A 14210-nucleotide genomic window follows, 5' to 3' on the forward strand; every position below is an offset into this window, starting at 1 on the left:
GTAACCTATAATAATGAATACTCAGTCATTCACACAATACCAGACATCAAAGACAGGGACATAGACCTAGTCTAATAATTATAGTACTTAAGTCTTCCTTATATGTAGGGGTCTTACAATCTCTAGCCTATGAGTCTAATAATAGATACTGTATCTATTGTAGCAAATACAGTGTGTATCTAGCACAATCAACTGTGTCTTACATGTAGCTTAAACCAGTGTCCCAGTAGTTAGGCAAAGGATTGGCATTAATGTATAAACCATATTCCCGCAGTACTTAGTCCCAGGCTGTCCTATAATGTTATTGGATCTGTACATAAAATCCCCTACGTACAGGGGCGTGTATACTTGAGATGCCGTCTCATGATAATCATAATAATTGAACCACCCAAAGAAAAAGAAAGAATGACAAAAATTGGTAATTTATCAAAAACATGATTCAGATTCAGATTCAGTTTGTATTGTAGATTGTCATGATGTGTTCAGTACATACAGTACATAAAAAACTGAATTTGTTTGTAACTAAACTGCTCTGTGGTACATCTATTAAGTATGTATGTACCTTATGTAAGTGGATTGATTTACCTCATTGAAATTCCTAACTGAGAAAATCTGGGTGCTCCTGTGGTGAATGCATATTGGTCATGCTGTTATAAAGACATCTTAACTGGTATGTCTTGCTTTTTTTTTCTTTGAACTTTAAATTCACTTTGAATGTGTGGGGGGGGATTCTTCAAGAATGCTATGGGTTTGTGTGTGAAGTGCTTCGGGGTGGGCTACACTACTTACTGTACTGTAGTTGCCAAGAAGGGCTTATCAGATAAACATATTAAATTCCGGAAGGTGTGGATACACATTTCTATTCATTACATTCATCTAAACAGTACAGTATGTTGTAAACCTCACAAGTCTACACTAGTTTTTGTAGTTGCCAAGAAGGGCTAATCAGATTAACATATTAAATTCGAGAAGGGATTATCACACGTGCGCATGCGTTACCCTAAACAAACAAAGAAACTGTCCTGCGCTTCAATAGATAGTCCTTGCACCCATGGGTGTCAATGAGTCACTTGAAAATGGAATGGGTGAAGCAGATAAAGACCTTTAAATTAATCAGGGCTGGGAGGGAAATCCCTTATCTCCATGTGCTCTCCGATCTGGGTCCTGCTCTCCTCTATCCTCCGTTTGCCAGCGTGCAGCCTTCAGAGAGAATGAATGGAAGAAAGAAGATCCGGCGCCACTGCTAGTGACAAATCCAGGCCACTTCCGAGTTGATAGAAAAAACTTTATTGGGACATCACACACACAAGGCTACACCACCATCTCCCCCTCAACGTGTTTCACGGTATAGACCAGCGCTTCGTCTTGAAGTGGGGAGGTGAGGCCTGAGCCTGTACATTTAAATTAAAAAGACCGCAAAAAACGGACAAATTGGTTAACCCCATGTTGCACATGCACTATTTTTTTATACAGCAGAAATTAAACACTTCCTGAATCAATACACATAATCTATAGAAAATTTCATTAGATTAATCCTACCATAAGCAGACATAGGATAATATAAGTATATTTTTGGTATTGTTCATATTAATTGAACTGTTATAAAGTGCAATTCAAACACTGGGGTATATATCAAAGTCATAACATAGTCCTCAAAACTGGCAGCATAGACATAGATGGTATATAGTATAAGACCTAAGCAGAGTAAGGCCATTGTATATTGGCAATTGAACCTGCTAGACCTTCATATAATTATAATGAGAATATAAAAAAACTCAATCATAATACACTATGACAAGAAAACCAGAGGGAAGTGGGGGTGGTAGGTGGAGGGGAGGGGGGTAGGGGAAGGTGGGGGGAAGGGAGGGGGGTGGAAAGGTGGGGAAAGGGGGGGGGTGAAGGAGGGGAGGGTGGAGGGGAAAGGGGGAAAAAAGGGCCACAATGATAAACATACATGTTAATGAGGACTTCATGAGAAATAAAATTAAACAGCAAAATGTAATGAGCAAGATAGTTATAAGAAACAACGTAGATCCCATTCTACATTAAATCCATTGGGTTGCAGTGTATTAAGTGTGAAGATCCAATGCGCTTCACGCTGATGCAGAATTTTAATCCTATCTCCTCCACGAGGAGGTAACGGGATATGCTCAAGCACTATACATTGCAAGGATCCCACTGAGCCCAATGGAAAGATGTTGACATGTTTAGATACGGGGTTCAGCACATCTTTGTTGTGTATTAGCCTTAGGTGCTCTAAGATGTGAATCTTAAGAGCTCTGCTGCTTAGGCCAACATATTGTTTGCTGCATTTACATATCAATAAATATACAACAAATTCTGTTTGACATGAGAGAAATGATTTAATCTTGAATCTGCGTGTCTCATCACGGTTAGAAAAAGGTGTGGCTTTAGTCATTATGGGACAAATTTTGCATCGTCCACATCTGTAGGAACCCAATAGTTTCGGAAAGAAAGATAACCTGTTCCTAGGGGACTTATTAGGCTGCAACATACTGGGTGATAAAGAGTTTCCTAGTGTAGCCGCTTTACGGAATACAACGCGAGGGCCGTTGTATAAAAAAATAGTGCATGTGCAACAAGGGGTTAACCAATTTTTCCGTTTTTTGCAGGCTTTTTAATTTAAATGTACAGGCTCAGACCTCACCTCCCCACTTCAAGACGAAGCGCTGCTCTATAGCGTGAAACGCGTTGAGGGGGAGATCGTGGTGTAGCCTTTTGTGTGTGATGTCCCAATAAAGTTTTTTCTATCAACCAGGATGTGGCCTGGATTTATCACTAGCAGTGGCACCGGATCTTCTTTCTTCCGTTACCCTAAACATAGCCTTAAAGGGTTTGGGGAGGTGGATGGATGAGTCATGAGAATTACACGCAGGCGCAGAGATGTGACACCAGGCTCGAGACGATTACAACCACAAAGCCAACCATTTGAAAATGAATGGTCTGTGTTGATAAGAAGATGAAATCAAATCCTTGGGCCTTGTGTGTGTGTGCGGGGCAAGGGGGGTAAAGTTGCATGAAGGATTAGCTGTATTGTCGTTCAAAGAAATATTTTCAACAGGTCATTGTAATGTTTTGATCCCAACAATCCCAAATAAATAAAAACCACATAAATAAAGCATGTGCATGACTAGTGTCGCATTAAAAAGCTACAGTACCGATTGAATATCAGAATATCACGAATTTTTATGCAGGCTCATGTCTGGAAACGAAACTAAATAAACACAAAAAAAAAATTCAGACTTGAACTTCGAAATGAATGTGAAGTTATACACGCATGCGTAGAAATGTGACACCAGGCTCTGTGCATTATACACGCAGGAATGTGATGACAGGTTCAGGAAGATTGAAGCCAGAAAGCCTTGAGAAAGGACTTGTTATAGTCCGAAACGCGTTGGTGTGTATCTTTTTTGTATCTGACCCATTAAACAAGCCTGCACTGTGGGAACGCATCCTTGCATTTTTTGGCATAGCCTTGTGGATCTAGTGCTCCGTTTTCTCCCCTCCTTTGCTACATTTGCTCTTCAACAGGCGGAGGCACAGTTAACCCGTGGACACCTGGACACCTGAAGACCCACTTTTCATCGTGGACACCTTCCCATGTGAGTCTTTCCAGGATAGTTCTGGACTTTATCTATCATGATTGTTCCTTTTATTTAGATGCTTACTACTTATATATCCTTACTACCGTGCATTGTGGGATTGTAGTGTTTACATGCATCTTCTGGACATTTCATATGTATATCCTTTATCGGGTAGGACCACTTTTCTACAATCAAGACATGTGCAGTGTTTGCTGTATTCTTTAGAGCACCATACAACGTTTTCATCAGGAAGATTGAAGCCAGAAAGCCATCCATTCCAAGGAATGGTGTGGGAGAGGTGTACTATAGATAAGAAGTTGAAATAGTACTTTAGCCTTGTGTGTGCGCGGGGGCAAGAGGAGAGCGCTGTATGCGCCGAAAATGTGATACTGTAACACGACTATGCGTTTCATTTTACAATTATAGTACTGCGCGCGCACACAGACTTGCAGAGAATGTACGGCTGTACTGTACTGTAGGTTAAATTGCTATTAGACTTTTAAGACAACAGCTCGCGAACGCCCACCTGTGTTTTTAGACGGTATTGCAGTATAGCAGACAGTGCTAAAAATCCGAGCGCTAACATACCGTAAACCGCTGCAGAAAAAAACAAACAGACCGCATCTGGCCACGGTTGTCAGAACGACGCGGCTACGGATGCATTAGGATAAAGGCGGCCGCAGCTGTAGTAACAACAACACTGTATGCTAGTGAAACAATCTGTTGGGATCATTACATATATTTATTAATAGAAAGTTATGGGCATCTTTAAAATTGTCAAAAATATGGAAATGCAGGTATGGGTCCCTGACTTGCATTGCTTGAGTTTGTCATGAAACCCTATATCATATTACATTTCTGTAATACAATGTTTCAATATTTTAAATATGCTATATACTGCTGCGGCCAAGTTTATTCGAGCATTTGCCCGTTCTTGGCCGCAGCAGTAGCCTGGCGCGCGCCCGAGAGTGACGGGCGCGCGCCGAAGCAGCGGAAGAGCGCCCTCCGATCGGGGCGCTCTCCCTACCGCTGCCGGGTCCGCCGGGTCCGCCGGGTCCCCCGGAACCCCCTGCCGCTGTCCCGCGATCGCGGGACACCAGGGCTCCCTCGGGGAGCCCCTGGACGCGCGTGCAGGGGGCGCACGCTCCCGAAGACGCGTGACCGTGCGTCTATGACGCGCGGCACGCCGAGGGGCGGCCACTAGCAAGCCGGGAAATCTCCCGGCTTGCGGTACCGGCCACACTTTAATAAAGTGTGTCGGTAGTGTATCTGAATTTTGTTGTGGGGTACCACAGATGACATAGTGATAGTAATTTGTGTAGTCCACAATGCTAGACATCTTGGAACTCTGCACATGCAGTAAATCAACATGTTTTTGGCCTTTAAATATATCATGACCATACATACAATAATTAAATAATTTTAACATTGGCATGGCTATATGCTTACGTTATGCTGTTAATGTAGATTACATAAGAATTAAAGTATCAAACTCTTGTACAGTTTTTCTCATGACAATTCAGCATTAAAGATAATGTTTTTTCTTTATTTTATTTATAAAAGTTTTACCAGAAAGTAATATATCGAGAGTTACCTCTCGTTTTCATGTACTGTATGTCATGGGCACAGAATTATGATAGTATTACATGGTTACATTAAATCAACAGATGTTATACATTATATTTAAATGTAGTTCTCCAATAAAAAATAAAAAAACTTTATGAACCTGGTGCTTTTCTTTTTTGTTGAAAAACAAGGGAAAATGTCATATGGATTGAATCCTAATGAGGGCAAGTCTTTTCTTTGTTTGTATTGTAGATTGTCATGATGTGTTCAGTACATACAGTACATAAAAAACTGAATTTGTTTGTAACTAAACTGCTCTGTGGTACATCTATTAAGTATGTATGTACCTTATGTAAGTGGATTGATTTACCTCATTGAAATTCCTAACTGAGAAAATCTGGGTGCTCCTGTGGTGAATGCATATTGGTCATGCTGTTATAAAGACATCTTAACTGGTATGTCTTGCTTTAAATGCTCAATTGCTTGCTTTCAAGTCGTTTATGTCAGCTGGAAAGCCCAAAGTACTTAAAACAAATATATTTGTAGGATACAGTTGTAGATACTGTAGATTTGTTTTTCTCAAAGGCATCTGAAAGGCTACAGTATGTAAATGTTTAAAGTACACAGTACACTGAGAGTTTTAAGAACTTAATGTAAGAAAAGCTGTTCAGTTATTACATGAAAAGAAGGATATAGATAAAAATACAATTGTGAGAAAATGAATGTAACCAAGACACGCCACAAGGACAAGGTCCCCAAAGTAGATAAAGAAGGATGGGTAGCTGTAATTGTCCTTTATTTTATGTAGTAACATAATAAAGGAGGGAGACAGTGTTTCTAATGTGGTTCATTCTATTGGGCAAACAGATAGTTGATACGTTACAATCTTTCAAACATCACAGGGTTCTCTAACATGTATGAAAGCAGCACATAAACAGAAGTTAGATGTATAGTAGAGCGATAGTACTTTGTCACAATGCATATGAAGAAGAAGTGAAATTATGATAGGCTGGATGCTGGTAGACTAGTGTGAAAACTAAGCCTCAGTAGACTTTTCTCTAGCCCGACGTGGATACACTAATATAGCATGTGTCAAATGTAGTGCGGTGCAGTTCCCCAAAAAGAAAGAGAACAACAGGATAGTTCAGATCATCAAAACAATATATTCAAATCAGGTAAGTTCTCACGAATATTGACTCCCACTCTTTAAATTCTTTAAGGCATTTATAGAAAAACAAAATGTGTCACAGAGGCTCATAGTCCATGTCTCACCCACACACGATCATGCTGAGGAACGGATGCCCCGCTGGTTATCCCAAACACGTAGGTTTCCATGAGTCTCACCCTGTGACCTGCATGATGACTTCTCTCCCCTGTGACTGGTGACACTCACGCTGAGTCAACGCGTTATGCTGCGTGCTTCGTCAGGAGTCTCCATTGAGAGATTGCACACCGGACAGGAGCATCAGAAGGGCTGATCTCGGCTTTGAACATTATTTTAAATTCCAGTGAGGAGCTCCCCTGAATGTTCTAGAACCAGGTTCCTCAGGAGTGGCAGTTGAACAGGGCCTCACTGGAATTTAGAATGATAGCATAAGAGCTTCATTGTCCATTTCTAGGAGCTGAATTTTAAACAGCTGTTCCATGCATTTACATATGTAACTATCAAGATGACGGTGGTAAAAAATGGTCTTATTAAATTACTTATTGTGGTAAGACTAAACCCCACCTGAACAGAGGACACCTGCAACCTTACCTGTCTGCCTGCAGAGCTAGCTACTGTACCAAAATATTTCTCACTGAAAATTAGAATTTCTCTGCTACTAGGTAACAAAATGGCTGAAATATGCTTAACTCTGCACCACATACAGGTATTTACTTATAGACACCTTATACCATATATCTCAATAACTGAACTGAATTAGCAATCAGATTATTTATTGCTAATAGTTATCCAAGCTATCACAGTTAAATAGCACAATTTCCCCCTGACATGTCGAACCCCATGTACCAATCAGACTAATATGGGGAATAATTCAAAGAGCATTACAAATATATAGATATATTTTTGTTTTGATTGTTTTTTTGTGAGCAAAATCTAATTATACCACCGGCAAATTACCATTCAAGTATGCATAATCATCTGTTGAATCTGCCTCATCTGTAAACAAAATTATCTGTGCAGTTTCTTGCCAGCAGGAGCAGCCATTGTAATTTCTAAAAGGTATTTCATATATTTCATATTTCGTATATAGGTACATATAAACAGAGGAAAAAAAGAAAGCGCACAAAACATCCATAGTGTAATTCAATTAAAAAAAATTAAATCATCTAAAAACATGTGTTTTCCAACTCACAACATCTCCATAGTAAAACAGCATTCACACGTTTAAAGGGAATTGTTGCACCCGCTACGAAAGTCCTGCAGATCCGAAGGTATCTGTCTCCTTGCCTTTGCCTGTCGGTGTGGGCTCGAGTGCACTCCGTCTTGGCAGTTTGTAATGCAGTCAGTCAGGAAAATGGAGCTTGGACTTCTCCAAGAGATTTTATCAGATTAACCATACGCGTTTCGTGATTAGGATCAGTTCCTAAGGGGAATAGGTAGTCCATCCTTTTATAATGATTGTAATTGATGATCAGATTGGTAGTCACTCCTCTTATTAGATAAGTGCAGAATGTAATACAATTGTATCTGTTTAATCAGACCACTTTTTCGATACAGGGCATTTAAAAAAAGATTTTTAAAGGAAAAATAAATATAAAAAATAAATATAAAATATATTTATATAGAATCTACTGTACACACTATGATGTCTACTGTATATGAACACCTCTGTATTGGGAAGCCTATATTAGCACCTAATAGTAGTTTGTTTAAGTTGTTATGTTCATATTTACACATTGCCAATATCTATTACATTTATATAAATTCGACTAGATTTAAATACAGGGTTTCCGTTAACAAACATTGCTATTTACATGATGCATACACTTATATTTAGTTTACTGTAACATACACATTGTGTGCCCATTTGCGTGTCATTTCCCAGAATCCCTTGCTTCAGTGAAAGCACTGTATCCTAGGTGATAATGGTAAAAGGCAGGGTTGCAGACAAGTCAATGTGCTCACAAGTGATATTCTTTATATGCTATATGCTAACGGTTGAGGATTTTTGTTGCCATTTTCACCCACCATAACTTAAATAATGTATATGGTAAACCTACCCAGCTTGAAAATTGCAAAGCCAGTACAACCAACTTCACACTGATGAGACCCAAAAAAGGTTGAAACAGCTGTCTGTGAGTGATTTAACTCGCTTTGTATCTAATCCCATGCTGTGTTTTAAAGCTGTGTGAACAGCAGAGCATTTGCTTATAAGGGTTCCATGTAAACATTGATTTTGGGTAAAAGGTTACAGATTGTGTGCCATTTGCATGTCATTTCCCAGAACCCATTGCTGCAGTGGAAGCAGTGTATGCTGGGTGATAATGGTGATAGGCAGGGCTGCAAACCTGTCTAACACATGCAAATGAGCACACAGTAATATTTCCATTTGCTATATACTTTACTGTGGAGGGTTTTAGACACTTTTTTTACCCACCATAACTTAACAAAGTATGGGGAAACCTATCCAAAGGATCTGGAGGTCCCACCCCCACTCCTAATCGGTTGCACAATAGGACGCACCTGCACAATCCAGAAGCCTATCAGTGAGGGCGCCTCCACTTCCTGGTTGCCTCCCATTGGAGGGAGGTCCTATTTATACCATGTCTGAGCTCTCCTTCATTGCCGAGCATAACTTCTCTTATGTGACGCTGCATCTCACTGCATCCAGTATCCTACCTTGTCTGCCTCTTACCCTTGCTGCCTGACCCTGCCTCGGACTTTGGACTTTGTGATACTCTCCTGTACTGACCCTGGCTTTGGAATACGACTATCCTGCTCTGTCCTGCGCTGACCCTGGCTTTGACTTTACGATGATTCTACTCTCTCCAATCCTGACCCCGGCTACGTACCACAACGATCCGCTACTCTTCGCTCCTAGACCAAGCAAGTACCACATTTACGCTGTCCTCTATAACCCGACCTGGCTTGCAAGACTATCCTACACTCTAGACGCGCCCTCGCGGTTGTGGTCGGCATTCTATACCAATCCCTACTTCTGCCCCGTGGTCGCGTCACGTTTGTGGTGAGCTATGCGTTACAGTAAGCTCGGCCAAACAAACTGTGACCCCGCTGAGGTAGGAAGAGTCCTGAGCACACATGCCAACGTCCTTTCTAATCTTGAAAACAAATTAGAATCTAGTGACCAACACCTGAAAACCCTCCAGGAGGACTTTAGGACCCTGTCCCTCCATCTTCAAGGGCCGCAGATGGACCCCGAGCAGTTGAGCACTAGTACCATGGCCATGCCTTCTTATTTGTCTGAACCCCGGATTCCCATGCCCAATCGGTATGGCGGGGATCCTCACGATTGTTGGGGTTTCCTTAACCAATGCTTCATTCAGTTTGTGATGAATTCTTCCCGCTTCAATTCTTCTTGTTCCAAGGTAGCCTACACAATCTCTCTTCTCGTAGATGATGCACTTGCCTGGGCTTCTCCTATATGGGAGCGAAGATCCGACCTCACCCAAAGAATAGGAGCCTTCACCAAAGAATTCTGCAGGGTGTTCGATACTCCGGGTCGAAAGGTATCTGCAGCTTCTGCTTTATTCGATATCTCCCAGGGTAACCGGCCAGTCGCTCGTTATGCACTCAAGTTTAGGACCATTGCCGCAGATACGGATTGGAATGGAGAATCATTGTCTGCTGCCTTCTGGCAGGGTCTGTCTGAAACCGTGAAAGATGAACTTGCAATTCACGACCAGCCCACCAATCTGGAAGATCTCATTGCTATCTGCATCAAGGTGGACCACCGCCTACAGGAGAGAAGGACAGAGAGATGACTTAATCGCACGGCTCCAACCAGGATAAGCCCCAGCCAGGTGAGCCAGGTTGAACTACCTGTCATAGACTCATCTGAACCTATGCAGTTGGGAGTCAATATTCTCTCACGCTAAGAGAAGCAATGCCGCATAGATGATGGTCTTTGTCTGTATTGTGGGGGTCCTGGACACTTCGCATTCTCTTGCCCCAACAAGGCGGGAAACGCAAGGTTCCCATGAGGTCTAGGGGAATCTCATTGGGAATTATCTCATTATCCCCTATAGCCACTTCTAATCCCACAATGATCCTTTTGCCTATCTCCCTGTCAGGGGAGGGATTCTCTGTCTACACATTGGCCTTTCTTGATTCTGGATCCGGTGGCAACTTTATTGATCAGAGCTTTGCAGAGAACAATAATATCCCTCTTGTGCGCAAGAATAATCCCATTGATGGTTAACCGCTTCAGCCTGTGTTAATTTCTTTGGAGACTCAGATTCTCCAGCTGAGGTCAGCAGATAACCACTTGGAAGATATTTCTTTGAACGCCATTCACACTCCTTCCATAGCAGTGGAACAAAGTTGTGTGAACGGCGATGCATCTGCTTAAATGGGCTCCATTTCTAATAATCTGTTGACGGGTAGCGCACTGGCTTGGGCCTCCCCCATCTGGGAGCGGCGAGATGACCCTACCCAGAATTACTCAGCCTTCAAGATGGAATTCAGGCAAGTGTTTGATTCCCCTGCACGTCGGGAGGTGGCGTCTTCTTCTCTTTTACAGATTACTCAAGGGCGAAGACTGGTGACTGAATATGCATAGAGTTCTGGACCCTTGCAGCAGAGACCAACTGGGAACAGGAGGCCTACGTCGCTGTATTCTGGCAAGGACTGTCAGACAGCATCAAGGATGTACTTGCTCTACAACCCAGGCCAGGTCTTTTGGAGGATCTCATCACTCTGGCGATTAGAGTGGACCAACTTATTCAGGTACGCCGCACGGAGCGCCAGTGCACTCGCTCGGTAACCTCTTCGTCTCTCTCTCTCAGCACTACTACAGTCCCCAGGTCCACTTCACCACTCCGTCCTTCCTTGGACTCGTCCGAACCGATGCAGTTGGGGGTTCAATGGGTTCGCACACCAATACGGCAATTCTGCCGCGCCGGGGAATTGTGCTATTATTGCGGACCTGCAAAAACATCTGACCCAAGAATGTCCTCCATCTCTGGAAAACGGGAACACCCAGTGAGTATGAAGGGGCTCTTCGTGGGTGTTATGTCTCCTCGTCCCCTTCCCCAAAAAGTATTCCCTAAGAAACTCACTATACCCGTGTGCCTCTCAGGCCGTAAGTTCCGCGTCTCCACAGTAGCCTTCATAGACTCCGGAGCCGGAGGCAATTTCGTGGATCAAGAGTTCTCCAAACACTACCAGATACCGCTCGTGGAGAAAAAGATCCCCATCGCCTTGGTCGGAATTGTTGGGCATCCACTCACGCCGGCATTTATCTCATTAGAGACGGTTCCGGTTGTACTTTCCTCTGATAATCACAAGGAAACCCTGACCCTCGACGTAATTCAGGCTCCGGGAACACCCATAACCCTAGGTTTGCCATGGTTACAACTACACAACCCACGGATCAATTGGACATCAACCAACCCCATCACTTGGGAACCAAGGTCAGGCGAACCACAGCGACTCCTAGCGAATACCACCGTTCCTGAGACGAACCTCCCTACGGTTTACCACCAGTTTCTGGACGTATTTAATAAGGTACAATCTGACCTTCTACCCCCACACAGGTCATATGACTGTCCTATTGACCTGATTCCTGGTTACACATTACCTAAGTCCAAGACTTATCCTCTGTCTCTTCCCGAAACTAAGGCTATGGACGAGTACATCCAGGAGAACCTGAAGAAAGGTTTTATTCGTCCATCTACTTCACCAGCTGGAGCAGGGTTCTTCTTCGTAAAGAAGAAGGATGGAACTTTAAGACCTTGTATTGATTATCGAGGGCTTAACCGCATCACCGTAAAGAATCGCTACCCACTCCCCCTTATCACTGAACTTTTTGATAGGTTACAAGGTGCCAAAGTCTTCTCCAAGCTGGACCTCAGGGGAGCTTATAATCTTGTACGCATACGTCAAGGAGACGAATGGAAAACGGCCTTCAACACGCGTAGTGACCACTACGAATACCTTGTGATGCCTTTCGGATTGTGTAATGCTCCGGCCGTTTTTCAAGATTTCATTAACGATGTCTTCCGTAAGTACTCAACGACTTTGTCATAGTCTATCTGGATGATATCCTGATTTTTTCAAAGAATTTACAGGACCACATCTTTCATACATCTTACGTACTCTCTCGCCTTCGTGAACATCGCTTATATGCCAAGATGGAGAAATGTACCTTCCATCAGACTTTGACCCAGTTTCTAGGCTACATTATTTCCAGCGATGGTTTCATGATGGATCCGGACAAATTAAAAGCTGTTACTAACTGGCCTAGACCCGACTCTCTTAAATCCGTCCAGCGCTTCCTGGGATTTGCGAACTACTTCCGCAAGTTTATCCGAGATTTCTCCAGAATTGTTGCACCTATCACAGCCCTTACGAAGAAGGGGGCCGATCCGTCGGTTTGGTCACCAGAGGCCAATACCGCATTCAACACACTTAAGGAGGCTTTTGTGTCCGCACCGGTTCTCCATCACCCCAACACTGATCTCCCTTTCGTGTTGGAGGTGGACGCTTCTGATTCTGGCGCCGGTGCCATTCTATCCTAGAGACCTTCACCCCAAGAAAAATTGCATCCCTGCGCATTCTTTTCGAAGAAATTTACCTCAGCAGAGAGGAACTACGACGTGGGGAACAGAGAGTTACTGGCCGTTAAAATGGCACTTCAAGAATGGAGGCATCTCCTGGAAGGGTCGAGGGAACCATTCACCATCCTCACAGACCATAAGAATTTATTATATGTAGAGAACGCTCGCCGTCTGGGTCCACGGCAAGCCCGCTGGTCTTTGTTCTTTTCCAGATTTAATTTCCAACTGTCATATATTCCTGGGACTAAAAATGTCAAAGCCGATGCTCTCTCAAGACAACATTCTTCCGAAGAGAGACCAGAAGATTCCATGGAGACCATTTTACCTCACGAGAAGATTTTCGCCGCATCTTCCTTCAGAAGCTTTGACAAGACCCTCAAGTCACAAAGGTCCCTTCCAAAGAACTTGAAGGTCCCCAGGGGCAAGCTCTTCGTGAGACCTAATTTCATACCCGAGGTTCTGGATTGGGGACATGCCTCGAGAGCAGCTGGTCATCCTGGCTACAAAAAGACTTTGGACCTTATACGTCGCATCTTTTGGTGGGCATAGATGTCCAAAGACATTTTCGAATATACGCACTCTTGTCCGGTCTGTGCGCAAAACAAGACAATTCATCAAAGGCCTCACGGTCTTCTCCTTCCTCTGCCCATCCCAGAAAGTCCATGGTCACACATATCAATGGATTTTATTGTGGAGTTGCCAAGGTCCAAAGGGATTAATACGATTTTAGTGGTGGTGGATCGGTTTTCTAAGATGGCTCACTTTATCCCGCTCAAAGGACTTCCCACCTCACCCGCTCTTGCTGATATCTTCACTGATCACATCTTTCGCATTCATGGTATTCCTTCGTCCATCGTGTCTGACAGAGGGTCACAGATCGTATCCAGATTTTGGAGAACTTTTACCAAAAGACTAGGGATCTCTTCTTCTTTTTCCTCAGCTTACCATCCTCAGTCCAATGGTCAAACAGAAAGGGTCAATCAGTCCCTGGAAAAATACCTGAGGTGTTTCATTTCCAATTCTCAGGATGATTGGGCACAACTTTTGCCATGGGCCGAATATACTTTTAACTCCGCTACCAACGAGTCCACCCGAGAGTCGCCATTTTTCATCAATTACGGTTTTCATCCCCCATGTCTTCCCGTCTCCAACATTCCTTCCGGAGTCCCGGCTGTAGACGACCGTGTCACATCTCTGCAATCAGCATGGTCCAAGATTCAGTCTGCTCTTCTTACCGCCTCTCAACGGGCCAAACATCAGGCAGATCGCCACCGCCGTCCGGCATCCAGATACAAG

General features: G+C 43.3%; 1 protein-coding gene across 1 annotated transcript; it reads left to right on the forward strand.

Moving 5' to 3' along the window:
* Positions 1-12488: 12488 nt before the first annotated feature.
* On the forward strand, positions 12489-12875 carry LOC142493625 (uncharacterized). The gene has a single exon (XM_075598000.1). The coding sequence runs from the start codon at positions 12489-12491 to the stop codon at positions 12873-12875; it is 387 nt and encodes a 128-aa protein (XP_075454115.1).
* Positions 12876-14210: the final 1335 nt, after the last annotated feature.

Source organism: Ascaphus truei, chromosome 1, assembly GCF_040206685.1.
Source record: "Ascaphus truei isolate aAscTru1 chromosome 1, aAscTru1.hap1, whole genome shotgun sequence".
Classification (NCBI taxonomy): Eukaryota; Metazoa; Chordata; class Amphibia; order Anura; family Ascaphidae; genus Ascaphus; species Ascaphus truei.

Bases quoted from the DNA above. Each gene is read 5' to 3' on its own strand.
- LOC142493625 (XM_075598000.1), top strand. From the start codon at position 12,489: ATGGAGAAATGTACCTTCCATCAGACTTTGACCCAGTTTCTAGGCTAC.